Consider the following 27,009-nt stretch of genomic DNA (forward strand, 5'->3'; position numbering starts at 1 on the left):
GTTTGAAATCCATTGGACTAACGGTTCAAGAGATATGCGAATAACACATATGCCCGTTCAAAATCAGTTTTTGTGTGTGTTGTTAGTAATTGTTGGTTTGGTGTGTTTCAGTGCTTAATGTTACAATTACACAGCAAAAGTTCAGTGACATTTTTAAATGTCATTTTTGACATTCATAAAACAATTTTTAATGGTGATATTAGGTGACATGTATTTGGGTATCTGTGTACAGGTAGCAGGACTTTAGATTAGATTAGATTAGATTAGGGTGACCACCCGTCCCGCTTTGCGTTGTACCGCACAGCATTTTCACCCCTTGTCCCCCACGTCGCATATTGAGAAAATGTCCCGCATTTTTATCAACCTGTTTGTTTTTAATTATCATATTAAGAAAACGTGCATGCATTCTTTTGACTTTTTAAGAAAGCATTTTTTTTATTCTTTTTGCGCCGTAGTTTTTCACCTATATTTAACAGCGCTTCGTCAGAAGTACAAATACAACAGCCGTTTTTAAAATCCTATCCAATGGTTGAAAGGACAGGATTAAACACAGTCACTAGTAGGCTGTGACGGCTGTCGATCAAAATGTGGAGCGGTGATTCGTTCCATGTGTTTCTGTCAGAAAACAAATGGATAATTCGGTAAATTTAAATTTAACAGAATTTATCAACTGCTGTGGTTGTTTTAATGCACATCCTTTTTAAAAATATGAACGTTTTTGGTGTAATATATTCCTTATATATAAGACTGTCAATTAACTAATTTCATGTTGTTATATATTTTATTTGTTCATTATTTATTTTGTTGGATTTTAGTTGGACTTTAGTTGGTCAGAACTGTTTCAAAAATAGTTATCTGCATGAAGCACTTTTTTAGGCTTTCTTCAGAGCCAACAGTTTAGTGGTGTTTCTATGGAGTTTCTTGGGGGAACGCAAAACGTGAGAATGCAAAGGCACTGCCAAATTATTTTTCCTCTCATCTCATTTTTTTCATGTCCCTTTAGGGGCTCCGTTTGTTTCTGACCTTTGCCGGGTTCTCTGTCCAGTTTGATGGGGAAGGGGTTGCTGATATGGACACAGTCCAGGATTGCCAACAGGATTTTGGTCAACCTCAGCAGATCACTGAAGTTATAGAAACCGAAATAGATCAGGTTTCTCGCCAGGTTCACCACCTATAGAAAGTGGAAAAGCATGTCAGAAAAGTGTCCTTGTTTTAAAAACTAAAGTACTAAGAACTAATATTTTATACATAATATAATTTTTATTATTTTTTATTATATAGCATTTCTTTTAAATAAAATATTGAATTCTGCAGCTGGAAACAATTTTAACTGTGCCAGGAAAATGTTGCATTTTACAGTGCCGTGTGTAGCGTCTGCCGTCTGGACCAATCAAACACACACAAATTATTCATTTTATCTAATGAATAGTCCGGCAAACTCACTCTCCCAACAAGGATCAGTGTAACTTCCCCCGAAACTAACATCCCAATGAAGCTAACACCACTGGCAGAACTCGGGGTCCTGTTACGTAGATAAGGATTTTTACGACCTCAAAAAGGAAATTCCTGAGAGATGTGACACTCACTTAATTCTCCTGAGAAGGAGAAATAAACCCTGTTAATTCTATATATTCTATATTTATAATCACTTGAGAAATGTATAAACATGCATCTAATTTTCACATCTCATGATTTTCCTTCTGATGTTGTTTTGGCCTATGTTTTCTTGTAAATCTAATGGGTTAATGTTTCAGACTTTGCATACTATGGTTAGCCAACATCATATGTGTGGCATATTTGGTCTCTATAACTTGGTACTTTGAAGATCGAAATGACTGTGTACATGATATGTCGATAACAACAACATATTATTATTACAAGAATCTTTCAGTTTCTTCATCGGCTACCACCCCTCCATATCTTTCAGTTTCTTCATCGGCTACCACCCCTCCAGCAGGCACATCCAAATGAGCACCCTTGAAACAAAGAGCCATAAACCAAATTCTCCCGCCTGGAACTTCCACCTTTCTTATTGGCCGAGCCAACCCTGAGAGGTGGGACCTTTCTAAAGGTTCAGATTGCATCTCTTGACTCTCCTCTCTCTCTCTCTCTCTCTGGACCCTCTCGACTCCCTGGAAGCTCTTGGCTTTTTGACTCCCTTGAGTCTCTAGTCCTGATGTGAAGATGCTGCTAAACTAGAAGTTTTCTAAGGACCCCAAGCTTGTGCCAGGCTGCGGCCTTGTCTTTCCATTCACCAAAGATCCTCTGACTTCAACTGTTTCTCTCATCAAAACAACATCAGCAAAGAGCCTCAACAAATTGCATCAGGACAGTTTAATTCAAATGGGCGAGACATGCAAGTATCACACTTAGTCTCATTACTTGATACATTAAGTACCCTTAAACCTTCTAAAGGACATGTTAGAACTAAACTGATGGTTTGCTCAAGGCTGTTGATCTGCTGAATTTCAAACAATGCTATAACTTCATGCTTTCCTGTATTCTTCTTCAGCTCTCTTTCCCTTGGTAAACTGTATGCATGTATGTATGTGTATGTTAGAGTAGTTTAAATGTTTAGTCTAGTTAATAAAGTCTTGTTCATATCACACGTAAAGTTGTCTGTGCCTCAAGCTCATATTCGGAGTCACTAATCATATCAATCTTAACTACTTGCTCTTAGTAGTACTTAGTAAGAAAGACATTTCCCATGCCCCGGAAATGTACATTTCTATTGACTAATTAATAACCAATATTGAGGGTTGTAATGTTAATGTCGCTACACACGTTATTTGTCGTCGGTTTAAACTAGATTGTGAGTGCATAGTGAATAAGATACATTGGGTTAATTTACCCCTAAATATATATATATATTTTAAAAAGACACACCTCAAAAGTAAGCTTGTTTTTCTCCTTGTCTGAGAATGGGAAACTCTGGCAAACAACATCCCGCAGGTAATTCTCCACAAACTCCATTGTCAGAGAGAAGCGCTCCTTCACCTCATCACGTGATGTCCCATCATTATCATAACTGGTCAGAAACAGGAAAACATCTGGCTAATAAACAACCACTCACTAAAAGGGCTTCACCGTTTACTGTTTCTAAAGTGAACCACTTACTCATCAATGGCAATTTGTGAAGGGATTTCAGACCACAGCCGAGCATATTTGACAGGGGTGACCTGCTCCTGAGGGTCACGGTCTACATGCATGTGCAGCATCATGCGGCAGAATGAGGCTCTGAGGTCAAAGGGCAAGTCTTCGTCTGACATGCAGCGTAAGATCAGATCCACATCCAGTTGTGCTGATATCTTATTAATGGCTAGGTACTGCCGATCCAGACACATCCGTGCAAACAAATTCAGCTGATACCTGACGGAGAGACGTTATCATTTTATTTCTGTGTATCTTCCGTTTCATCAAATGTTCATGTACATGTAGGTGTGTGTGCATGCCTGTAATAATTGATAACTTCATGGTCCTCTGTATGTCCCTCTTTGGCGTCCTGTGCAAGCTCTCTGATGCTCTTACTCTTTACTTCTCCTCTACCGTCCTTCCAGAACAACCATACCTCTTCTTCATCCTCCTCTTCCTCCTCTGCGCCCTCACCAAGAACTGTTCCTGCCACCTCAAACCGTGATAACACAAGCCTGGCACACAAACACACATTCATTCAATACCAGAACCACAGACCTCTATTCTTGTGGACCACATGAGCTAACTATTTTTAATTCCTCATGAACTTTCATCACACTTTCTGGTTCGATTCAGTGTAGATGAGATGATTTTATTTGCCCTCAATAATGGCACTACATGTTCGATATTGCGCTTGCTGAATTATATAAGCTGTTTTAGCTGTTTTGCAACATACCAAGGTTGTGGCCAGTAAGATTTCTTATGCTGACCAAGGCGCTATTTATTTAACCAAAAAACAGTAATATTGTGAAAAATTATTTCAATTTAAAATAAATGTTTTCTATTATAATATATTTTAAAACGTAATTTATTCCTGTGATGGCAAGGCTGATTTTTCAGCAGTCATTAGCATCTAATCTTCAGTCACATGATCTTTCAGAAATCATTCTAATATGCTGAATTATTAAAAAAATATTTCTTATTATTATCAATGTTGAAAACAGCTGTGCTGCTTAATATGGAAACCGTGATGCATTTTTTTCAGAATTCTTTGATGAATAGAAAATTAAAAAGAACAGTGTTTATTTGAAATAGAATGTTTTTGTAACAATCCATCAATTAAATTCATTCTAGCTGAATCTGAATCTTACTGACTCCAAACTTTTGAACAGTAGTGTATATTTTTCTAAACATGCACATAGGATAATGGTCAGTGTAGGTGTTGTACTTTGTTTCGATGAGGATGTCTGCATTGGCTGGGTCCAGCACAGCATTACAGATGAGTTCTTGAGTGACAGGAATGGATTTATTCATCGACACACATAGATCTGATAAGTAGTCCAGAAATCTAGAGAAACAGGGACACAACCCAATCATTCAGGATAAGACACAAAACTATTACAAATATAGTTCAAATCATTCAATCATTAAGAAACATCTGAAGACACAACTTACTACACTTCTACTGTACTTCTAAACTCTTACTTTAAAACATCTATTTCACTTTCGCTTAAACCGCCAACATCTCTGTACTGGATGGTACTTAAGATGAATTACTTACATCTTAACATTTCTCATTTGTTTGTTGCTTTATATCAGGGGTGGGGAACGTTGGTCCTGGAGGGCCACTGTCCTGCAGAGTTTAGTTTCAACCCTAATCAAACACACCTGAGCTAATCAATGTCTTCAGGTTCACTAAGGCTACAATCAGGTGAGTTTCTTTAAGGGTTGGAGCTAAACTCTGCAGGACAGCAGCCCTCCTGGACCAACGTTCCCCACCCCTGCTTTAGATGAAAGGGTATGCTAAATGAATACATGTAAATGAACAAGAACATTTATGCAGATCTATTTTCGCACACCTGGGCTCTCTGTTCTTGCGAACCAGGCTGACGAAGGTGTCTATTTCAGCTGCAGTGATATGTTTCTCCAGAAGCTTTCTGTTGTTGTGCAGCAGGGCTGTGATAGTGTCTTCAGCAAGCACATCATATCCTATCTGCTTCTGCATGAAGCGGAACTGCTTTGCTATGTACTCCTAAACACAAATAATGAGAGAAAGAGGAAATTTTTGCATTTAGTACAATATATAGTACAAGGGGTTGTAAGTGAATTTTGTAATTGCAGTAGTATTATTTTGTTTGCATTTATTTTGTTTCACAGTAGTTTAACCTGATTTTTGCGATAGTCCTGCTGTGAGTGACGGAGGACCCTGTAGCAGAGCCGACAGATGTGACGAAAGGGTGCGTGCCGTTGGTCTGCAAGCTCTTCAAGTCGCAGCATAGGACCATCCCCACTGTCAGTGAATGGGGCCTGCAGCAGCTTGAATATCTGGCCAATCACACAACAAGACAGATTGAAAGGTCATTGAAAAGAAATGTTAGTGAGATGTTTTAAAAACCCTAAAAGAGAGACAATAATTATGTACCTGTTTGAGTATGTTCTGCTCTCTCATGAGTTTCTGACGCTCTCTGTTGGGTTTGTTGACTGTGATCTCCAGCACATCCTGAGCACTGCTGGGAATGTCCACCACAAAATACACCAGATCCTCCAGTAGCTTTGTCACTGACCTGTGTGTGAGAGCATGATGGGTATAGACAATGTGTTTTTTTAAACGTGATCAGCTTAACAAAAAAAGGGCATAAAGATGGATTGGTTAAAAAAAACATAAGATTGTCAGAAAGATGGGCAGATGGACAGACGGACAGATGGAAGGATAAATTAATAAACAGACTAATGGATGCATGGATGAATGAAGAAAGAAATAATAAAATATCTAAAGAAAGATGGATAGAAAATTTGATTGGAAAGTCAAATGCACAGATGAATGAATGAATGAACTATTGGATGACTGCATGGTTGAAGGAAAGAAGGACAGACAGATAAATGGATGGACAGATGGATAGATGATGGGAAGATACAATAGTTAAAGGATGGAATCTGGACATACAGATGGATGAATGGACAAATAGACGGACTGACGGACAGGCAGACGGGCGGATGGATTAAGGAAGGAAGAAAGAAAACAAAAAGATGGGAAGATGGATGGATGGATATATTTAAAAGTCAAAGGGACAGATGGATGAAAGAATGAATGAAAAGATGGTTGAAGAAAGGATGGAAGGACAGAGACAGACAGATGATGAATGATTGGATGGATGGATGACTGGGTGGTTGAAGGAAAGACAGAATGGATGAATGGATGGGTGGTAAGATTAAATAGTTGAAAGAAGGATGGACAGACAGATTAATGGATCAATGGATAGATGGATGATGAAAGAAAACAGAGGGCAGATGGATGGGTGGATGGAAAAAGGTCAAATGGACAGATGGATGGATGAATGAAAAGATGAATAAATGGTTGAAGATGGATGGACGGAAGGACTGATTGGCGGACACATGGATGAATAGATGAATGTAACCTTTACCTCCTCTCATTTTGGGTGATAGTGCCCTTCTCCAGTTTGGCTGCGATGGAAGCTAACACTTTACTAGCATCATTAGCAAAATCCAGATCCCGAACTTCAGCCGGAGACACTGGCACTATGGCAAAAGCCTCTTTATCTTCCTTCAGAGGAGACGTTCCTATCTGAGACACAAATACAGAGTAAAGGAGACACACTTCAGAGAATCCATAAACCAATGTTACAGTCATACATAGACAGAAGCGGACTCACTCTGAGCATGACTGGTTTCTCTTCCTCTTTATCTATTGGCTGGTTGGTGCTGTGGACCCACGTATTGGTGCAGAGATGCCTGAGCCTCACATACGAGTTTCTGACAGGCAAAATCCAAAATACAAGTTTAAAATAAGTGTAATTAATCAAAAGATGTCACAAGAAGTCACAATCTCGCTGTACCTCGGCACAAGCGAGTCTCCGCCTCTCAGAGTGGTGGGGTCAAGCTCAAAGATTGACGAAATATCATTGCCATCAGGAACAGATACCAGTGTATACATAACCTTATCCTGAGGATTACGTGTGCGTGCCCGCATCATTTCTTGCTCTGAATCCAGCTGCGAGAGAAACAATCAATCAACTTTGACGGTGCATTCAAGATGACAGTCTGCTTTGTCTCAACTAATGTGTGTTGAAATGAGTGCGATATGGTAAAGAGACCCTCAAATTGCTCATACTATGAATTCAGAAGCTCAGAAGATGAAAGGGGAAAAACACAGACACACAGTCACACACGCTCTCAAGCACACACTCACAGAGGAACGGGACTCCAGGCATTCTTCTTCATAGTCTGGATTTACCTGATCACAATAAGGTGAGAATAATTAGATAACTGTCGCAAGTCACCTTCTCTACTCTTTCTAACAAGCTCTCGAACTACACACTCTTTGATTAATTTGCATGTGTGCATGTTTGTGAAGTGAACTCTTATTCCAGGTAACATATTGGTCTAACCTCTGCAGCAAGGTAATGGCCGGTGGCCAAGTGTTTGAACCTAAAGAGGCTATTCCAGTAGCCGGCTCCGCCTCTGCAGGGATCATGCTGAACCACCTGAAAAGTATGCAAACATCTGTTTAGATTCCCAAACCAACAATCACACTCACAAAAACTACTGGTCAACTTCACAAAGCTAAGTCCTTAACTTACCTCTACCTCCCAGAGGGCTTTGCTACTAGTGGCAGAGGTTGCAGACTGGCGCCCGGTGGTACGCAAAAAGACATACTGCTTTTTTCTGTGTTCATCACACGTCAGAAACTTCTCCTGCTCCGCATGAAAAAGCCTCACCACGTCACCCTGATAAAATTTAATTAATTTAATTTAATTAATTAACCCTGCATTTAATTAAAAGGCCATTAAAACGCAAGGAAGTAAAATATAATTCCTTTAAAAGTAAGTAAATGTAAAGATCATTGTGTGCATAATGTTTGTGTATGAAACATACCCCTTTCAAGACAACCTCCTGGTTGTCGCTCCATTTCATGAAGAGAACGATTTTCCAACTGGTGGTGCAGTTCACTGAATTCACCTGAGAGAGAAAAAGATAATGGAATAGACCGGTGGTTCTCAACCTGGGAACACGGTTGAGAAACAGCTTCCAAAGAGACCTAAATTGTTTTAAAAACAAGACAATATAGCATTAAAATAAACTAAAACAACTAAGACTCAAGATATTTTTTATTTTAATACAGCCCCTCATCAGCTGTTTTTTCTTTGAATAACCAGGGTTCCCGATGTCTTATATGAGATAGCCTAATTTTGGAAGGGTTATTTCTAGATATTTTTGAGGACAATTATTTTAATTACATTTTATTCATATACTTTCCATTTCATTTTCATTTATTTAAAGGTTTAGTAATTTTGTTGTAATTTTTATTCAGTTTTTTTTGTTTGTTTGTTTTTTACTCTATGTCTATATATTTAACTTTAATACCCCTGGAAGAAAGGCTATGGGCCAGATGGTTACTAAACAGGGCAAATTAGTGTGAGAGCGCAATTCCAAAAAAGCACAGATGGGAGTGGAAAGTTCTGCATGTGATCTACAGACGACGCGCAAATTAAAGAACACAGACGCAGCCGGATAATTCCCATAATGACCAACGCAATCTATCAAGAGCAGCACAAATTAGCGTCTGATTTAAGACATGCTTTTTTGGGCGCGTTAAATAATGCCGCAAATACCAGTAAATTGACTAGCGCAAACCTTTGTAAATCACCTTGCATGATTCATTTAAATTCTCTTCTCCCATAAATTTTGCATCTAAAAAGGAAACTCATATAAATGCATATGCGTTAAAATAAAATAAAAATATCACAGTTAAGACCCTTTTGTCCAAAAATGGATTAAAGATGGAAAATATTTGTTTTATTTTTTAGATAACCTGATGTCTCTGACTGAATTAAACACCAACCTGAACTCAACTGAGGTCACGTGGCATTGCTTATGTGATGCTGTCAAAATACTGTTTGAAATGTTTATCATTTGCATACTACTTTAAAAAACTCTAGGCCGTATGCAGTACACTAGTATTTCTTTCTTAACATAGCCAGAGAGAGGGTAAAAAAAGAAAGATATGGCAAATCCAGTAATATCTGACCCCTCTCTCTCTGTGTGTGTGTGTGTGTGTGTGTGTGTGTGTGTGTGTGTGTGTTTGTGTGTGTGTGTGTGTGTGTGTGTGTGTGTGTGTGTGTGTGTGTGTGTGTGTGTGTGTATTTTACTTCATTGCATCCTGGATTATCCACAAGCTGATGGCTACTGGCATGCAACGGCTGCCCAGCGTTGACAGGGTTTAACACAACCTTATCGCCAATGACCACCTGAATCGCACATTAACACACACAAAACATCACAAGTGGAACTCTAATGTGTCTTTATGTAAGTGCAAGAACTAGAAATACACAACAAATCAAATAATCAGAGTTGATGACATACTCACATTGTCTCCTATAGAGCGAAGCTTGTAGAAGGGCTGGATATAGAACCACGAGCCTTCATTCCCTGCAGCGTCCAGCGTCACACGCATGGCGTTCTTCTCAAGAAGAGCCGGTAAGCGCTTATTTACGGTCAGATACTTATTACTCTTCAGATGGAGAAGCTGCAAATATATGTGAACAGATACACAATTTATTTGACTGCTAAATATTCAGCTTTTCAACATTAAAGTGCTTATAAATGTTCTGTGTTATATAAACAATTTACATATGTGTAAAAGAGATTTACCTGGATGACATTGCCATACTGAATGACTGTTCCTAGAAGCTTTTTGTTCTCAGATTCATTTTGTTTCTTCTCTAAATCAGCAGCATGCTAAACAAAACACAGTAAGAAAAAAAAATGAGAGGGGGAAAAAAACTGCAAATGCAATACACATGAGCACCAAAGAACCATGTGACAAGAGCACATTCTGTTTCTACTGCTCTTCAGAACAGTAGAAACTGAGCTTTGGAGAACTTGATAAATATACTGTCCTCCAAAAAAGAAGCTGTTGGGTAGTAAACAAACTGTGCTCTTTTAAATGACATGCCTTGTAACATTGTTCAGATGGCCCACAGAGCATACTTCACAATCGGTTTCATTTACAAGCACATCTTTTTTTATTGTTAGCAACTTTTCTACACTCTGTGTATATATAAGGTCATAAGCAGAGCGTGAACCAACTGCAGGGTGAAGCTATGAAGTCTAGGAGGTCGAGGTGTGTCCCTCCATGGCTTCCTTTCTTTGGATAAAAGATTGTATGTGCTATATACTTTCGCATGCAATCCAATCAAATACCACTGCTCACAGCATTTTGATAATTAAGCTACTCAAGAGCAAGATATGTTTTTATCGGCATGATAGGCAAGTAATATACCTAAAACTACTAGCCAAGAAATCTTTGCTCTGACTCTGACTCCGTCGCTCTGACTACGTCACCTTCTTCGTTGCTCTGGTCGGTTGTAGCGCTATCCTATTGTGTGCAGAGGGAATTTGAAAGACAACCGTTTATCCCGGCCCTCGGATTGAGGCATGCCAATGGAGAGTTCCCAGACCTAACATCTTGATGTAGGTCTGGTATGCCAGGCTATAATACTACTGGAAAGTTGCCAATTTTGCTTTAAAAATGTAAAATCATCCCTGAAATTAAGAAAATGTTTTTTAAGAATAAAGATGAAGTTGCCACTGATCTAGAATCAGTTTTTCATTTCTTAACAGTAAATAAGGATTAGAGCTGAAGTTTTGGCTGATTAGTTTATAATTTGATTATATTTTAGTAGAGGTTTACCAGTTCACCAATTTTAAAGTCAACTTTTTTCCAAGCCATTTTCCTCTCCCTGGTGCCAGGCTCCTCCAATCATTTTGTCTGGTTAAACCCAATCGACTGCAAGCTTGCATTCAGATGATCTGCCACCATTCAGTCAAAAACCAATTGGAAGAACCAAGTCCCTGCCCTACATTTTTTTCCTTCTCCAATAATCCAATTTAATAATAATGTCACAATACAGAATAAAAGATCTTTGTTCCTTGTGACTTTAAAATCGCAGCTCAGGGTAGTCATTATTAAAGGGTTAGGGACTGTGTATGTTCTTATGGTGCCATCAGCCAATCATCTGAGGTGTGGATAGTGGATACTAATTCTAAAACAGAAATTATGAGCAGCGTTATTCCAAGAAAGCGATTGGAATTCCCTATATTACTATAAACAAACAGATCATGTCCGTGGCCAGGGGAAGACTAAGCTTCAAACTCACATGGAGTTTTTTGAGCAGAACAGTTTCTGTTGTGCTGTTTCCTCCAGGTTTGGCAGCTTTCCAGAACTGTTTCTGTGCCGAGTATCTGTTCATGGGACACAGTCTGAACAGACAGTCTATGGAGAGAGACAGGCAGAACACAAGCATCACTCATTACTCCTGTAAGCACATACACAATCACACTGTGTTTCGACACACACACGCACAGCTTTCAAAACCTGCTGATGGGATGACAAGGTGATCATAAATGATAAGGAAGAAAATCAGTATGAAAATCAATATGTAAATTGTGTGTCTGTGTGGTTTACATGTGCAAAACTGTTAAAACATGACTATTCCCTCATACGATCAGATGCAAAAAAAACAACTTTTGAATAGAACTTGATTAAACAATGAAGGTAAATTCAGATGCACCTAATATGACAGAAAACAGACACAGACTGTCTTTCAAAAGTGATAAGAAAAGAGCTATTCAGACATAAAAGTGAAAATGCACTTCTTTTTTTCAGCAGAACTCCAGTCTTACCAAATAAGGAGAGAGGGGGAGCCAGAGAGAGAGAGAGACAGAGAGAGAGAGAGAGAGAGAGAGAGAGAGAGAGAGAGAGAGAGAGAGACAGAGAGAGAGAGAGAGAGAGAGAGAGACAGAGAGAGAGAGAGACAGAGAGAGAGACAGAGACAGAGACAGAGACAGAGACAGAGAGAGAGAGAGAGAGAGAGACGGAGAGAGAGACAGAGACAGAGACAGAGACAGAGAGAGAGAGAGAGAGAGAGAGAGAGAGAGAGAGAGAGAGAGAGAGAGAGAGAGAGAGAGAAAGAAAGAATCTGGTCTCTGTTTCTAGTTTCTCGAGATTGGGCTGATAAAACACCAAAAAGCTCTAGGGTCATTGGAGGAATGTAGAACATACACTTGTATAAAAACAAGAGTGTTTAAGAGTTTCCCATTACAAAAAAGGAGCTAGATTTCTAGATTTTTCCTGAGATTAAAGTTGATGCTAAAATGCTAAGGTGTTATGGGTGGTTGCCAGGGTGTTGGCAACCGTTCCTAAGCTGAAAGATTCCACATACCAATCCCCTATGAGCTCGGGTTCCTCCTTCAGTCCCAGTCTATTGTACTATTTGGCTTATTTATCATCTGCCAGATCGTTTTGAAATCAATGCATACCCAAACAAAACAAACATATTCATGAAATAATAGCAATAGAAAATGAACCCATCACATGCTTCCATTTTGCTGTGGTGTGTGTTTATATTTTGAGGAAATAGTACGCATTCCTCTCTGCTGGGGCCCACTGACCATCAGACAATTATCTCTCCTTTTCTTCCTCCCTTCATCACAGACTCAAGCACACTGTGCAGGGATTATTTATCAGCAGCTTTGAGTTATTGAGACATGTGTTTGATAGAGAAGTATTTAAATGTTAAAGTTCCTCATACTACTGTTCAAAAGTTTGGGGTCAGTAAGATTTTTTTTAAAGAAATGTTTACATTTATTCAACAAAGAAGCATTAAATTGATCAAGTCACATTAAAAATGTTACAAAAGATTTTTGATTCAAATAGAATGTTGTTCATTTGAACTTCTTTTTATAAAAGAATCCTTAGAACTGTGTTCCACAATTTCCACAAAAATATTAAGCAAGAAGCACTTGAACTTTTCAACATTGAAAATAAGAAATGTTTCTTGAGCACCAAATCAGCATATTAGAATGATTTCTGAAGGATCATGTGACACTGAAGACTAAGAACTGAAAACTCAGCTTTGCCATCACAGGAATGAATTACATTTTATTATTTATTAAAATAGAAAACAGTTATTTCAAATTGTAATAACATTAAAAGAAAATTGTTTTAATTTTTCTGCATTTTTAATCATATTCATTTTGAGCATAACGGACATCTTTTAAAATAATTTTTCAATCTTTCTGATCACAAACTTTTGAACAGTAGTGTATCTCTGTACATTCTAGTATTTACATAGTGGTTGGCATCTTAAGTTAAAAATGGCTTGTTTCTTGATCTGCCAAGTTTAAATATGCACAAGTGAGAATAAAATGTAAGAGCTTTGATGGAGGGAAAGATTAACAAAGAATAACATACATCTATGTTCAAATTTCTATTATATGGCTTTAGAAGATTTGAAAGACTTTGTAAAATCTACTTTGATACATTTATAGTAGTTTTTTGTAATTTTTTATTTGTATGGTGTTGTTGTGTGGAAGAGCAGTGTGAACTTCTTACAAAGCGAAGGTTGCACATAAAATCATATTTTACATGAACAACATGAATAAATCATGAGAGGAATTATATTCCTTTAACATTCAGTGGCCAACTAGTGATGGAAACCAGTACACACCGATGTAAAAATGTACTTATATACACGCACCCCTACTCGTGATGTAGCTTCTCAGTGTCACCAGCAGATGCATTTTGAGTGATGTGGGTTTAGAGGGCAGTCGGCCTCAGCCACACACAATCTTGTGTGCAGCCTTTGAAGTACAATCATTTATCAAGTCCTTTAACTAAGTAGATCTGTGCTTTCTGTGTTGGTAACAATTTCCACAGCAAAGTAAACGTAGACAGAAATTAGATCAGACTGTTCTACACAGATTTATGCGGTCAAAGATTTGATTGACAACAATAACTACAAGTTTTGGAAGACAAGGTTATAATAATTCCTAAGAATGAAGGATGAAATGCTAAATTAAGTGGTTTTCATGGAAATGACAAACTTTTCTCTAGGGTACATCATCTGACCTTTGACGTCAAAGTCCAATTTAAGTCACTGAACTTCCTGTCTTAACTGAAAATAAACCAGCGTAACACACACACACACACACACACACACACACACACACACACACACACACACACACACACACACACACACACACACACACGTTTACTTAGCTATATAAATGGGGACATTCCATAGATGTAAAGGTTTTTGGAGATTCTGTCAGGTTTTGGTTACTTCTGGGTACAAATTTGTCCCCAAAATATAGTTAAGTAGGTACACACACACACACACACACAAACTCACCCCTGAACTTCTTGGGTGGGTTGTTCAAGTCCCCTGCATCTGGTTGAACAACACATCGGTCATCAACCAACCTGAAACCAATGGGAGTGTTAATCTGTAGAAGTTTTTAATTTTGAATGGTCTAAACATCTGTGTGTGTTTGCGTGAGTAAATAACGGTTTGCATTTGTAAGTGTGCATCTGTATTTAGCCTTTTGTGGCCCAAAGCAGCAGCTTACTGGACATAATCCAAATACCGAGACCAGTCAGCCAAAAACACACACAAATAAACAGGATTAAACTGCTGACAGCTGGTTATTCTTAACTACACATTAAAGATTAGCATTCAACCACAGCAAACTTCATGCAGTCTTGATCTTCACACGGTTAGATCACCCAAATGTGCAAAATCTGTCATTAGCTCATTAACTCATCCTCTTGTCATTCCAAACCTGTTTTACTTTTGTTTCTTCAGAGGAACACAAAAAAGAGGATTTTTTGCATTAGTTGCTTTTTTCCAAGCAATTACAATTAACAGATGCTTTAAAAAAGAATGCAAAAACAAGTCTTACAGTATGACTAAAGTGGATAATTAGAAGATTTCTGGATAGATTCATTTGATGATGAGGGTAAAAATGAAGTAGTTTTTCACTGAAAAAATAGTTTTGAAAACATCTTTTATGTTCCATGGAAGAAAGAACGGGGGGGGGGGGGGTAAATGATGGTTCAACTATTCCTCTTGAGATTTATGTCAGCAGAAAACAGAGAGTTCAATGTTGAAGAATTAACGGAAAAAGTATTTAACAAATGAGCTGGTTCTGCTAGTTAATCATTTATTTGCTTACTCTTGGAACAAGTGCAGTAAAAATGTCCTCATAATATTCACTGATATATGCTCATAATATTCACTGATCTGCTTTCAATTAACATGTGATTTTTAAAACATTCATTAATATCATGACAGGCAGTGTCAATCAACTCACCCCAGAGTGCTTATGAAGCCACTGGTAGAGCCTTCAGCATAAAGGGAGCACACGTCCCCAATGTGTAGGAAACTTGACATTTTATCCACCATGGCAACCACTCCACCACCTGCAGAGGTCAGAGGTCAAAGAGTCATGACTGTGTACAGGTTTATCATTAAGAAAACAAGCCAAACAGGAGCTCGAACCACAAAAAGACATACAGTAGGTTTACACATTTAAAGCAACACATATATGATGGGTAGTTAGAAGTGTCATTTCCTACAGTACAAAATACAAAAACAAAACAGTTTCAAATAGAACATATAAAAAATGTTGAGCTCTGCAGAGCTCTTTAAAGAGAACGTTTCCACAAAAACAAAAGAAGAATGTTCATGTCTAAACCAATTTGATGTCTTAAAAGACAACACAATTTGATTAAAACCACAAGCGGCCCACTGCATGTACTAAATAATAACGTGTGATCACTGGTAACCCATGATGCGAAGAAAGACAAACGAGCTGATGACTCTAAAACTGATTGCAAGACTTTCTTTTTTTTCCCCCCCATTTATAATTACAGTCTCAGCTGAATCCATCCTAAATATACATTATAACACAATGCAGGGGCCGTTTCACATTCTCAGTTCAAATTTAATTCATCACAAAACCTCATTCCTCCACTGAGTTTCGATAACAAGAAGCTGTAAATTATAAGTTGGCAAGTTATTTATTAACTTAACTGACTAAACACTTATTCCAAGTCCAGTACATTGGAATACCATACTAAAATTACACATTCAAATTTACAACTGACAAAACATGCCAAGTTAAATCTGTTAAATAAAAAGTCAAGTTAAGGCCTGTTAAATATATATATATATTAAATTTTGATTAAATATTACAAGAACTGTCAATTTTGATGTCATGCTGATTTTAAATACTAAACTATCCCTGTCATCCCTAAGTTCACTTTAAAATATTGTGGTTTAATCAACATATTAGAATATGGGGACATGGAAATGTAGCCTACTGCATAACAGAAATAAACCAAATCATAAGAAATAGGTCTACTGTCAATGAGAAACTCGGTTTAAGGTCAAACAGACTGTAACAGTTTCATTTGACGCCTGTATCATCAACAGACTCTTCCTGTAACTACTAGATTTGATTATCAAATGATTAGACAAGAAAACCGTAAATATGCAGAGAGAGACAGACAGAGAGAGAGAGAGCAGTGCAGAGGAGGGATTTGCATGTGAATCATTTTCGCTTTATCTAACTGCAAAGCAAAAAGCATCTTATTTTACATGAACATGAAAATTGTTTACATGAACAACATGAACATTACACTACATGCTATTTTTACTTATTGCGTTCATTACAGCTTCGTCTGATGCTGTTGTAAAACACAGAATTATGTTACTTCCATCTGTTGAACATCGGCAGATCGTCCGTCTTGAAAACGGAAACTAACAACTCATTTATCTACCCATGTCAAAAATGTCAAAACGAAATAAAAAGGCAGAAATCCGACTAAGTATGGGCACATTAACTCTATCCAACAAACGCATATGAAAAGCAGAGTTTTTTTATGAATGCGTGCCCGAAATGCGATTAAACTTTAACAATGTTTTGGACTGTTGCATTAAACAGTATAAACAAAAAAATAATTACCGGCTTAACTAAAACACTTGTGTCTTCCTCGCTGAGTTTGTATCTTTTTTTCCTTCTTTCTATAGGCTCCGTGAGTTTCTCATGGCAGTTTCTAATCTAGGGGCGGGTTTCAACAAGGCGCGCGCGATGCTCTCCCGCAGATACGATAAATATTTAATAAAGCATCATTCCTGAACAAAACTCTTATTAGTCCGTTTATTCCTGCGTAGCCTAGATCTCACCTCTCTCAAACGAATTTGGAGCAAACGTGTCCGCTGTTTTCCCCCAGAAGTTGCGTCCTCTGTTTGAGAAAGTTATTATCCTGACTCTTCATAGAGTCCAGCACAGCGGTCCATCGCCCCTATGTTCGTTTCTTTTCGGCTTGCCGAGTGACTCTGTAAACGGTGGAGTTGCGATGGGTTTCTGGGAAATTGTGTTCCAGCGGTGCCACGCCACGGTTATTTCAATAAACTGCGGCATTCAAGAACTACAAGACCCAGACATTTCCTTTCAATTGACTAAAATAATTTAGCTTTTGTTGCAAACAGTCTATAGAGACTTTAAAGAAAAACTGAATTTATTTATAGCTAAATGATGCAAAAAAAGTAGTGGTGACTGGGGAATGATCATGTAACAAATGTTGATCTGCTAATGCTGTTGTGCACTTGCCTCACTGCCATTTTAAATTGTATGCAATAATTTGTTTGTGTTAATCAAATTAACCTAGAATAATAATTAAATTAATTTTTATTTAATATAAGTAGGCTATAATGTATACACTATAATATGTACTACAGAACAAGTGCATGGAAACAAATTATTAATTTATGTTCAAAGTAGTCCTATGTACAGTCATGGTCAGAATTAATGGCACCCCTGGTAAATATGATCAAAACTGGCTGTAAAAAATAAATCTGCATCGTTTATCCTTTTGATCTTTCATTCAAAAAATTGCCAAAAATCTAACCTTTCATTGAAGTAAAAGAATTGAAAGTGGAGGGGAAATCACAATATGAAATAAATTGTTTTTCTCCAAAACACGTTGGCCACAATTATTGGAACCCTTTAATTAAATACTTTTTGCAATCTCCTTTTTTTAAGATAACAGCTCTGAGTTTTTCTCCTTTAATGTCTGATGAGTTTGGAGAACACCTGACAGGAGATCAGAGACCATTCCTCCATACAGAATCCCTCCAGATCCTGTAGATTCCCAGATCCATGTTGGTGCTTCTCCTCTTCAGTTCACTCAACTGATCAGGTCAGGGAACTCTGACGGTCATGGCAGAAGCTTCATTTTGTGCTCTGTAACAGATTTTTGTGTTGATTTTGATATTTGTTTTGGATCGTTGTCCTGATGGAAGATCCAAACATGGTCCATTATAAGATTTCTAGCAGAAGCCGTCAGGTTTTGATTTTTTATCTGTTGATATTTGATAGAATCCACAATGTCATGTATCTGAACAAGAAGTCCAGGACCTCCAGCAGAAAAATATGCCCACAACATTAAAGATCCAACGGTACATTAAATTGTACACATGGGGTAATTTTTATCCTTGTGTGCACCAAGCCCATCTAGCGTGTTCACTGCCAAAAAGCTCTTTTTTTAGTTTCATCTGTCCACAGAACCCTGTGCTGTTTGAAGTTCCAGTCATTCTGACAACTGAATATGCTGGAGTTTGTTTTTGGACGAGCGCTGAGGATTTTTCTTGAAACTCTCCCAAACAACATGTGGTGATGTAGGGGTTGTTTGATTTAAAAAAAAATAGGCTTTCTGACCCCAAGACTCAAGTAATCTTTGCAATTCTCCATCTGTGATCCTTGAAGAGTCTCTTGCCACTCAAACTCTCCTCCTCACCGTGCATTAAGGCAATATAGACACACGTCCTCTTCTTGCCAGAATCATAACGTCTTTAGTTGATTGTAACTTCTTAGTTATTGCTCTGATGGTCAAAATGGGGATTTTCAATTCTTTAGCTATTTTCTTACAACCACTTTCTATTTTGTGATGCTCAACAATCTTTTCATGCACATCAGAACTATATTCTTTGGTTTTACTCATTGTGATGGATGAATAAGGGAATTTGGCCTTTGTGTTTCCTCATATTTAAACTCCTGTGAAACAAGAAGTCATAGCTAGACAGTTTCATGTTCCTCACCCTGGTGTGCTAAAAAAAGGTAAACATTAATGGGAATATACTTCAGAGATATTTTACTCGTAAAAAATTCTAGGGGTACCAATAATTGTGGCAAACGTGTTTTGGAGAAAAACATTTATTTCATAATGTGTTTTCCCCCCCACTTTCAATTCTTTTACTTCAATGAAAGGTTAGATTTTTGGCAATTCTTTGAATGAAAGATCAAAATGATAAACTATGCAGATTTATTTTTTACAGCCAGTTTTGATCATATTTACCAGGGGTGCCATTAATTCTGACCATGACTGTACATATTAGTTAAAGACATTTAATATAGGCTAAAGTGAGACCCAAAATGAGGTAACAGATTTTGGTTATGCTGCCATATCAGATAGGCCTATACCTTGACCAAGCTGTAAATAGGCTACAGAAAAGAGAAGTTTAGATTTCGCCAGAATAAATTTTGATTTCATTAACCATTAACATTAAAGTAATTCTGTGACCCTGTATGTCTGTTGTGGTTTACATCCGCAAATCCAGAAGAGAGAATTTTAGGCATCAACAGAGTTAATTTGGATCCCAATCAAGCAGTTTTGTGTGAAATAGAAGAGGGTAACAGATTTTGGCACCTTCAAGTGTAGTCGGATGTGGTGAACCTGCTATAGGCCTAAATCTGCAGCTGTTCACATCAGACCAAAATTATTTCAAGGATATAAAATAGACAAGATTAGACATCACCAGAGAGAATTTGGAAAGTCAATCTAAGTGAACGAGAGGAGAGGGGAAACAGATTTCGACAGTCTGTTATGCTGCCTTGTCTGATTATGTGACCCTGCTGTTATCTACTGCTGTTCAAATCAGACCAAATAATTGGGGACAAATAATTTCTAGAGTATTCAGAGAGGTTTAGAGGACACATCACCAGAGTTAGAAAAACATTAAAGCCATTTTGAGTGAAATGGTCTAGAAGGGAACAGATTTAGGAAACCTATGCTACCTCGTTAGATTCTGTGACCCTGCTGCATAGGCTATATAGAGGCCGCTATTTCTAAAATACAGAAGAGAGAAGGTCCAAAATTACCAGAGTGGATTTGGATAACATTAAAATTCATTCTGTGCGAAATAGAGGAGGGTAACAGATTTGGGCGCAGCCTAATGCTGTGTTCGTTGTCGGATTCAGTGACCATGCTGTAGCCTATAGTAGTCCAGTCATTTTAAGCCAAAATGAGGGTCAACCTAGAACTAATTGCAACAGACGCAAACTCAACTGATTCTGTATCCTTAATATGTCCTGAGTAAGGAAAAAAAGCCCTGAAGAATCCGATTAGGGGAAAATTTCGAAAAAGACCCAAATATAGCCTATTCATACGCCTATTCATTCTTTTTCTCACGTGAATAGGGTAAAAATGTTAACCTTTAGATATCATCATGAAAATTACTGAGTTCATTACTTACATCAAGACAAACAAAAAATGTATTACAAGGTTTTTTTAATTGTTTGTAAACATGGGGAAACGGTGCATAACCTAATTACGTAAGGGGTGGTGATGGCGCAGTGGATAAGACACATACCTTTGGTGTGAGAGAATCCACTGTGAGACATCAATGTGTCCCTGAGCAAGACACATTACCTCTAGTTGCTCCAGAGGCGTGCGAACTCTGACATATATAGCAATTGTAAGTCGCTTTGGATAAAAGCGTTCCAAATGAATAAATGTAAGTATCAGAGAAATCAGACCAGGATGCTTTCAAAAATACAGAAAGGTTTAGACATCACAAGAGTGAATTTGAAGAGCATTTCAGACAGTCTGTCCTAATTAATAACTCAAAATGTAATAGATCGTTTTATTTATTTGATGCAATTGACATAATCAGAATTTAATCAGAAAAGTAAAACGCAAACAGAAAAATAATAATGATAGAGCAAGAATTGAACTCTGACAACTCGTCTAAACATATTATTCCTAGAAGTAGGCTAGGTAATGAACCTGTTTCTAACCGCCAGTGCACGGCTTTTCTCCCACATTCTCGCACACATTTTAGCCTAATGAACAGCGACCTCTAGTTACAGAATTCTCTAGTCATCAATTTCAACACAACACCAGAACTGGGTTACTAATGAAAATGTTACATGGGAACATAAACAGATAGCTTTAGAAATGTTAGATAAACTCAGGCTAGTGAACTCAATCATTTCAGAAAGACACGTCACCTGACTGATCACATGACCTTAACCGGAAGTGCAATACAACACGAGCAGAGTTTAAATTGGTTATGGCATCACTATTGATCAGCTCTGCGGGTTTATTTCTATGCATTGTGGCAGCAAATTCTGATATAGGCGACATCGTGTTCGAACAGAGTCCGCAGTCTTCGGAGGCGCAGAGCACGGGTTGTGGTTGTCAGAAGCTGAAAAGGGAGGTTGCTGTTGATGTGAGTAATGAAAACAAACTGGAACATCGAGATGATGCAAATATATACTCCAAAACAGCAAATGAAAGTCCACACACGATGGAGCCTGGTGTACACACAAAGGTAGGTTTGTTATCATTATCATAGGCTAGACAAGTAAAGTTTTGTTTAGTTAAAGTTCATTGAGGAGAAATTATACCAAAAATTGTTTCTTAAAATAAAATTGATAAAGGGGGCGTGGGACCAGTGTATGTCAATCTTAAAATGTAGAGAAAAGCTCGGTAAAAATATTATAAAAGTAGTCCTATAGATTTGAATGCAATACTCTAAGACCTGGTTTCACAGACAGGGTTTAGATTAAACCAGGATTAGGCCTTATTTCAGTTAGGATATTTAATTGTCTTTTTTAAATGTTCCTTTTAAAAAACACCTTACTGGTGTGGATCTTGAGACTAAACAATGGCACTGGTATATTTATGGCCAAGGTATGTCAGTGCAAAGTTGCTTTGAGTTCACTCATAAATAAAAATTCTGCCATCATTTACTCAGCCTCAAGTTGTTCCAAACCTGTATGAATTTCAGGCTTGGAACAGCTTGAGGGTGAGTAAATTTGTGTATGAGCTGTCCCTTTAAGACAGCTCAAACATGCATTTTACTCTGGGACTAGGCTTAAGTCTTGTCTGTGAAACCGGACAGAAATCTTCTATAGCCATATAACAACTTTTTGTGTGGAATGACTCGAATGACAGCCTTTGTCACTTTCCTTATATTGACAAGAACAACATTCTGATGTAAATAACTAATCATGGAGGATAGAAAGTTATGAGAAAAAGAATGAGAAAAAACATGATGACAAAAAAGTATTTTCATTAACTATTGCATTAAACGCTTAACGAAACAGCCACAGAACATCTGAATGTTGTGTGTGTAGCTGGTGCTTCTGCAGGGAGGTTGGTTTATGATGGGAACGGATGACCCAGGAATACCACAGGATGGAGAGGGGCCGCAGAGGAGAGTGAGGCTGGACCCTTTTTACATTGAAGAGCACGAGGTCACAAACAAGCAGTTCCAACACTTCACCAACCAGACAGGCTACATCACAGAGGTACAATCCCATTTGCTGAAATGCTTATTTTTTTAACCCAATAACAATACCCTCTACAGTGTTACCGATTCACCTACTTATTGTGGTTTAACTTGGATATTCTATAATATTTTCATTTTTATTTTGCCTCTGTCCCAACTTTTTTGGAGTGTGTTACAGTCATCAAAATCAAAATGTTTATATTTACAAAATAGAATTAAGTTGGTTAATCTTTTCTTTGTACTTTTGTTAGTTAAATAAAGGTTCAAGAGAATTAACGAATCACAGATTGTTGATTTTAAAGCATTTTAAAAAATGTCCCAACTTTTCTGGAAATAACATTGTAAATAATATCAATTTACAGAGCCATAAGAGAAATAATCAATGCTCATGCTAGCTCAATCGGCTATTTATATCTACAGGCTGAGCGTTTTGGAGACTCTTTTGTTTTTGAGGGACTGCTGAGTCAGGAGGTGAAGAGCGCTCTGTTACATGCGGTGAGAAACGTCTTTCTTTCTTTCTTTCTTTCTTTCTGTACTAATGACCAACTGGCTGCTGGTTATACATTTTATTTATTTGTAATGTTTGTAAAATAAAATAAAAAACATGTCACACTGAAGGATTATTACATTAAGGACTATTAGTACATAAATACAAATGACTCAAAAGATCAAAAGAGACTCAAAATTGTAAAAACAAAACAAAAAAACAACAGATGTGATGACCAATTAGAGCATCTAAAAATATATACTTTCTGTTACATGTATATATTTTAAACCTAAAAAGGTTTAAAAACCTTTTTTAAGCCTATGCTTATTTATGATCAGTAGGTGGCTGCTGCTCCTTGGTGGTCACCAGTGAAAGGTGCAGACTGGAGACATCCAGAAGGACCAGATTCAACCATAGAGCACAGGTAAAGAAAATATATGTAAGCAATATCACTTGAGCAAGCAGCGAATGATGGCAATACAATGCCAACTATACTGTATAAACATATGCTTATCTGTTTTTAAGTCATATACCTGTGTAGAAGTCATATTAAATATAATCTGTGTTTGTATCTAGGATGAATCACCCTGTTCTTCATGTGTCATGGGCTGACGCACAGGCGTACTGTCACTGGGCCAAACGCAGACTTCCTACTGAAGCTGAGTGGGAGTTGGCCTGTAGAGGGGGACTTCAGGATAGGTGCGTTTGTGTCTGTGTTTTGTTCTCACTTTTTGTCAATTTGAATGTATTTTTAACATCATTCTCCCTCTATCACTCTTGTTAGGCTGTACCCATGGGGAAATAAACTAATGCCTAAAGGGCAACACTATGCTAACCTGTGGCAGGGAGATTTCCCTAAACACAACACAGCAGAGGATGGCTATGCTAACACATCACCGGTAACTCTAAGAATAAATTAGCAGACAAAATACAAACGATACTTATACATGTTTATTGTCATAAATTAATGCAGTTTTGTTTTTGTTTATAGTTTTATTTAAATTTGTAGATATTTATAGTAGCCCTTTATCCTGATTTACAGCTCAACCCTTGTGTATTTGAAAAAATACACACCCCTGTTAAAGCAGCCTTTTTTGTGATGTAAAAAAAAATTATAACCTATACAATGCCACTGAAAACCAAAGTGACACATTTCAGAGACAAAAAAAAAAAACTATCATCATAAAGGTTCACACCCCTGAACTAAGACTTAGTTGGAGCACCATTTGAGTTTATCACAGCACTCTGCAGTCTGTTTGGATAGGAGTCTATCAAATGGGAATATTTTCCCATTCTTCTTTGCAAAAGGGTTCAGGGCTGCTTTTCTCAAATGCATTGTGAGCCAAGTTGATCATTAAGGCCATTGGTGGCAATGGTTCTACAATCTTTTTAGGTTTACGATGCTTTTGGGAAACGCAGCCCTGATCTGTTAAATTTAGAGGGCACCCCCGGTGCAATTTGTTTGTAACCCTCACACAATTATAGTTAAGTATTTATTTTGATCTCCTTTCTCTTAATTGTGTCAGTGTGGTTTTTAGTGGCATTCCATAGGATCTAATTTTTACATTGAAGGTGAAAAAGTTTTATACTTATTTTCTCCCATTTTTTTACATTGAAAAAAACAGCTTGTTTTAACAGGGGTGTGTAGACTTGTGTATATCCACTGTAAATACATTTTAAGTGATGTCTTGGGCAGGTAATGTCATTTCCTGCCAATGGCTTTGGTCTGTATGACATGGTGGGGAACGCATGGGAGTGGACGGCAGACTGGTGGAATGTACATCACAATACAGAAGACAGATATAATCCTGTAAGGAAGCATGCACACACATCCACGCTTAAAAAGCCTTTCTTTAGACTCAAAAGGGAATGTTAACCCATTATACTTATGCTAGACATTTTTTTTCCACAGAAAGGACCAGAATCAGGGACAGACAGAGTCAAGAAAGGAGGATCGTACATGTGCCACAAGGTAAAACATGCACAAAGCCATCTATTGTATGACTGACAAACAGAGCTCAGGGTTATTTAGGCTCTGGGATATTTTATGCCAGATAAAATACTGCTGGAAGTACACTACCATTCAAACGTTTGTGGCCAGTAAGTTTTTTTTTTTTTCTTTAAAAAATTTAAACTTTTGATTAGAAAAAACTGATTCTGTTGATCAAAAGTGGCCGTAAAGACATTTATAATGTTACAAAAGACTTCTATTTCAAATAAATGCTGCTCTTTTCAACTTCCTATTCATCAAAGAATCCTGCAAAAATAAAAATTAATATGCAAAAATATTATGCTGTACGGTTTTCAACATTGATACTAAGAAATGTTTCTTGAGCACCAATCAGCATTTTAGAATGGGTTGTGAAGATTATTGATTGCTGAAAACTCAGCTTTGACAACACAGGAATAAATTATTTTATTTTACATTTTACATTTATTTACATTTACAAACTTATTTTAAATACAACTGTTTTCGTTGTATTTTTGAGCAAATAAAAGCAGCCTTGATGTACATAAGAGACTTATTTTACTGACCATAAGATTTTGGACAGTATTGTAAAGCTGGTCTCTACATATTTAGTCTGCACATACAGTATATTCACCTAAGTGGAAAACGCAACCTTCATCTGTAAAAACAACAGGGTTCGTACGGTCATGGAAAAACCTGGAAAAGTCAGCAATTATTGTCAAAATTAGCAATTTTTCAGGTCTGGAATATTTTGGGAAAATAAATTAACAAAATATTTATATAATAGAATATCTTTAAGTGATAATATTGGTTAGACAAATTACAATACTTAGCATTCATTCGATCTATCTGACTGTGGCATTCCATCAGGTTTCGTTGTGCAGCGTTGAGCATTATAACCAATCACGTACGTTTCTGTTGAGCTTATGAATGTGATGGCCAATCAGAGGCGTTCAGATTAGTCATCGCTAAAACTGACCCTGGCATGGGGTAACGTCTGGTAGTTGCTGTTTGTACTTTGGTGTAAATTGCAGAAATGAAAACTGTTTTGGGTGAATTCACATAGGGAGGGATGTTATCTTGTTGATGATTGATGGTTAATATCCAATGAGATTAATGGTAAATAAGAGGCAAAGCTTTTTTTACATTTTCTAAGTTACCGAATTTTGTTTTCCAAACGTTTGTCTCTGGCACTGCCACCTTGTAAAGTTACTGTCAGTGTTACTGGACACTTATTAACTTATTTAACATCGTTGCCTCCCATTGATGTATATTAATCCATTGCTACACAGACACAGTGGAGTTCTGAGGATCAGACAGTTTTTTTTATCGAACCGTTTTTTTTTTTTGGTATGTCAACGTTATTTAAATGATTATTTTGTAATAAACCACATAGCCTGTCATTAATTGGTTAAGATATGCTGTGATTTGCAGTTTGAACATGGATTTTTATTCCTATTTTACACAGGCGTTTCATGGAACAGTAGGTCATGAATATTTGCCTTAAAAATCATTGAAAAGTAATGGAAATGCATTTGTATAAATAGGTATGAACCCTGAAACTAGTTTTTTCAACTTATTTACATACATGATTGTAAAGCCACTTTTCTCCCTCTGTAGTCTTACTGCTACAGATACAGGTGTGCAGCCCGTAGTCAGAATACACCGGACAGTTCTGCCTCTAACCTGGGCTTCCGCTGCGTCTCTGACGCTGATCCATAACCTCATCATCAGTTCTCTCACCGTCAAATGCTTGAAGTCTAGAGGAATATTGAATTTTATGTAAATAAAACAATTTGTAAGAGTTTGGTGTTGTTTCAGTTCTTATATTTCTTCCTTTTTTGTATAATTACAGAAGGTATTGAAATGTAAAGATACGCTTAGATTATCAATTGGAAATTCTGTTTCAAAGCCAAATTTAAAAATGTAGAAGAAGTTCTGTGACCTACAATTTATTGCTTAACAACAGACTAAAA

At 37.3% G+C, this 27,009-nt stretch overlaps 2 protein-coding genes across 12 annotated transcripts in view; one reads left to right on the forward strand and one right to left on the reverse strand.

Moving 5' to 3' along the window:
- itpr1a (inositol 1,4,5-trisphosphate receptor, type 1a) overlaps positions 1 to 17,318 on the reverse strand; it is a 35,593-nt gene extending 18,275 nt beyond the window's left edge. For 5 of the 11 annotated variants that reach the window (XM_077198335.1, XM_077198329.1, XM_077198334.1 and 2 more), the window contains exons 1-22: positions 16,966 to 17,071; positions 15,310 to 15,418; positions 14,349 to 14,419; positions 11,310 to 11,425; positions 9,802 to 9,888; positions 9,518 to 9,676; positions 9,300 to 9,398; positions 8,026 to 8,109; positions 7,731 to 7,877; positions 7,539 to 7,634; positions 7,340 to 7,384; positions 6,987 to 7,141; positions 6,804 to 6,903; positions 6,555 to 6,715; positions 5,555 to 5,696; positions 5,299 to 5,457; positions 4,992 to 5,164; positions 4,361 to 4,480; positions 3,453 to 3,647; positions 3,118 to 3,369; positions 2,887 to 3,028; positions 1,024 to 1,171 (exon numbers count right to left, since the gene is read on the reverse strand). In XM_077198335.1, the coding sequence (XP_077054450.1) occupies positions 1,024 to 1,171; positions 2,887 to 3,028; positions 3,118 to 3,369; positions 3,453 to 3,647; positions 4,361 to 4,480; positions 4,992 to 5,164; positions 5,299 to 5,457; positions 5,555 to 5,696; positions 6,555 to 6,715; positions 6,804 to 6,903; positions 6,987 to 7,141; positions 7,340 to 7,384; positions 7,539 to 7,634; positions 7,731 to 7,877; positions 8,026 to 8,109; positions 9,300 to 9,398; positions 9,518 to 9,676; positions 9,802 to 9,888; positions 11,310 to 11,425; positions 14,349 to 14,419; positions 15,310 to 15,401 (2,743 nt within the window). In that variant the 5' untranslated portion in view covers positions 15,402 to 15,418; positions 16,966 to 17,071. Of the gene's footprint in view, positions 1 to 1,023; positions 1,172 to 2,886; positions 3,029 to 3,117; positions 3,370 to 3,452; positions 3,648 to 4,360; positions 4,481 to 4,991; positions 5,165 to 5,298; positions 5,458 to 5,554; positions 5,697 to 6,554; positions 6,716 to 6,803; positions 6,904 to 6,986; positions 7,142 to 7,339; positions 7,385 to 7,538; positions 7,635 to 7,730; positions 7,878 to 8,025; positions 8,110 to 9,299; positions 9,399 to 9,517; positions 9,677 to 9,801; positions 9,889 to 11,309; positions 11,426 to 14,348; positions 14,420 to 15,309; positions 15,419 to 16,965; positions 17,072 to 17,186 lie in introns of those variants that run through there. The other 6 variants (XM_077198336.1, XM_077198333.1, XM_077198337.1 and 3 more) reach the window with 3 other exon arrangements.
- A 3,977-nt stretch (positions 17,319 to 21,295) lies between these two features.
- On the forward strand, positions 21,296 to 26,837 carry sumf1 (sulfatase modifying factor 1). Its single transcript, XM_077198340.1, has 9 exons — positions 21,296 to 21,614; positions 22,423 to 22,596; positions 22,998 to 23,072; positions 23,406 to 23,488; positions 23,641 to 23,763; positions 23,849 to 23,963; positions 24,761 to 24,874; positions 24,977 to 25,036; positions 26,654 to 26,837. Exons 1-9 carry the CDS (start codon positions 21,354 to 21,356, stop codon positions 26,753 to 26,755), a joined length of 1,107 nt encoding a protein of 368 aa, XP_077054455.1. The 5' UTR covers positions 21,296 to 21,353; the 3' UTR covers positions 26,756 to 26,837.
- The last annotated feature ends 172 nt before the right edge of the window (positions 26,838 to 27,009 follow it).

The sequence above is a fragment of the Siphateles boraxobius genome, unplaced genomic scaffold (genome assembly GCF_051911475.1).
Source record: "Siphateles boraxobius isolate OS27281-9 unplaced genomic scaffold, OSU_SipBor_1 41, whole genome shotgun sequence".
NCBI lineage: Eukaryota > Metazoa > Chordata > Actinopteri > Cypriniformes > Leuciscidae > Siphateles > Siphateles boraxobius.

Coding starts and splice junctions, on each gene's coding strand:
- sumf1 (XM_077198340.1), top strand. CDS start 21,354: ATGGCATCACTATTGATCAGCTCTGCGGGTTTATTTCTATGCATTGTG. Junction 21,615..22,422: donor AGCCTGGTGTACACACAAAG/GTAGGTTTGTTA, acceptor TTGTGTGTGTAG/CTGGTGCTTCTGCAGGGAGG. Junction 22,597..22,997: donor AGACAGGCTACATCACAGAG/GTACAATCCCAT, acceptor TTATATCTACAG/GCTGAGCGTTTTGGAGACTC.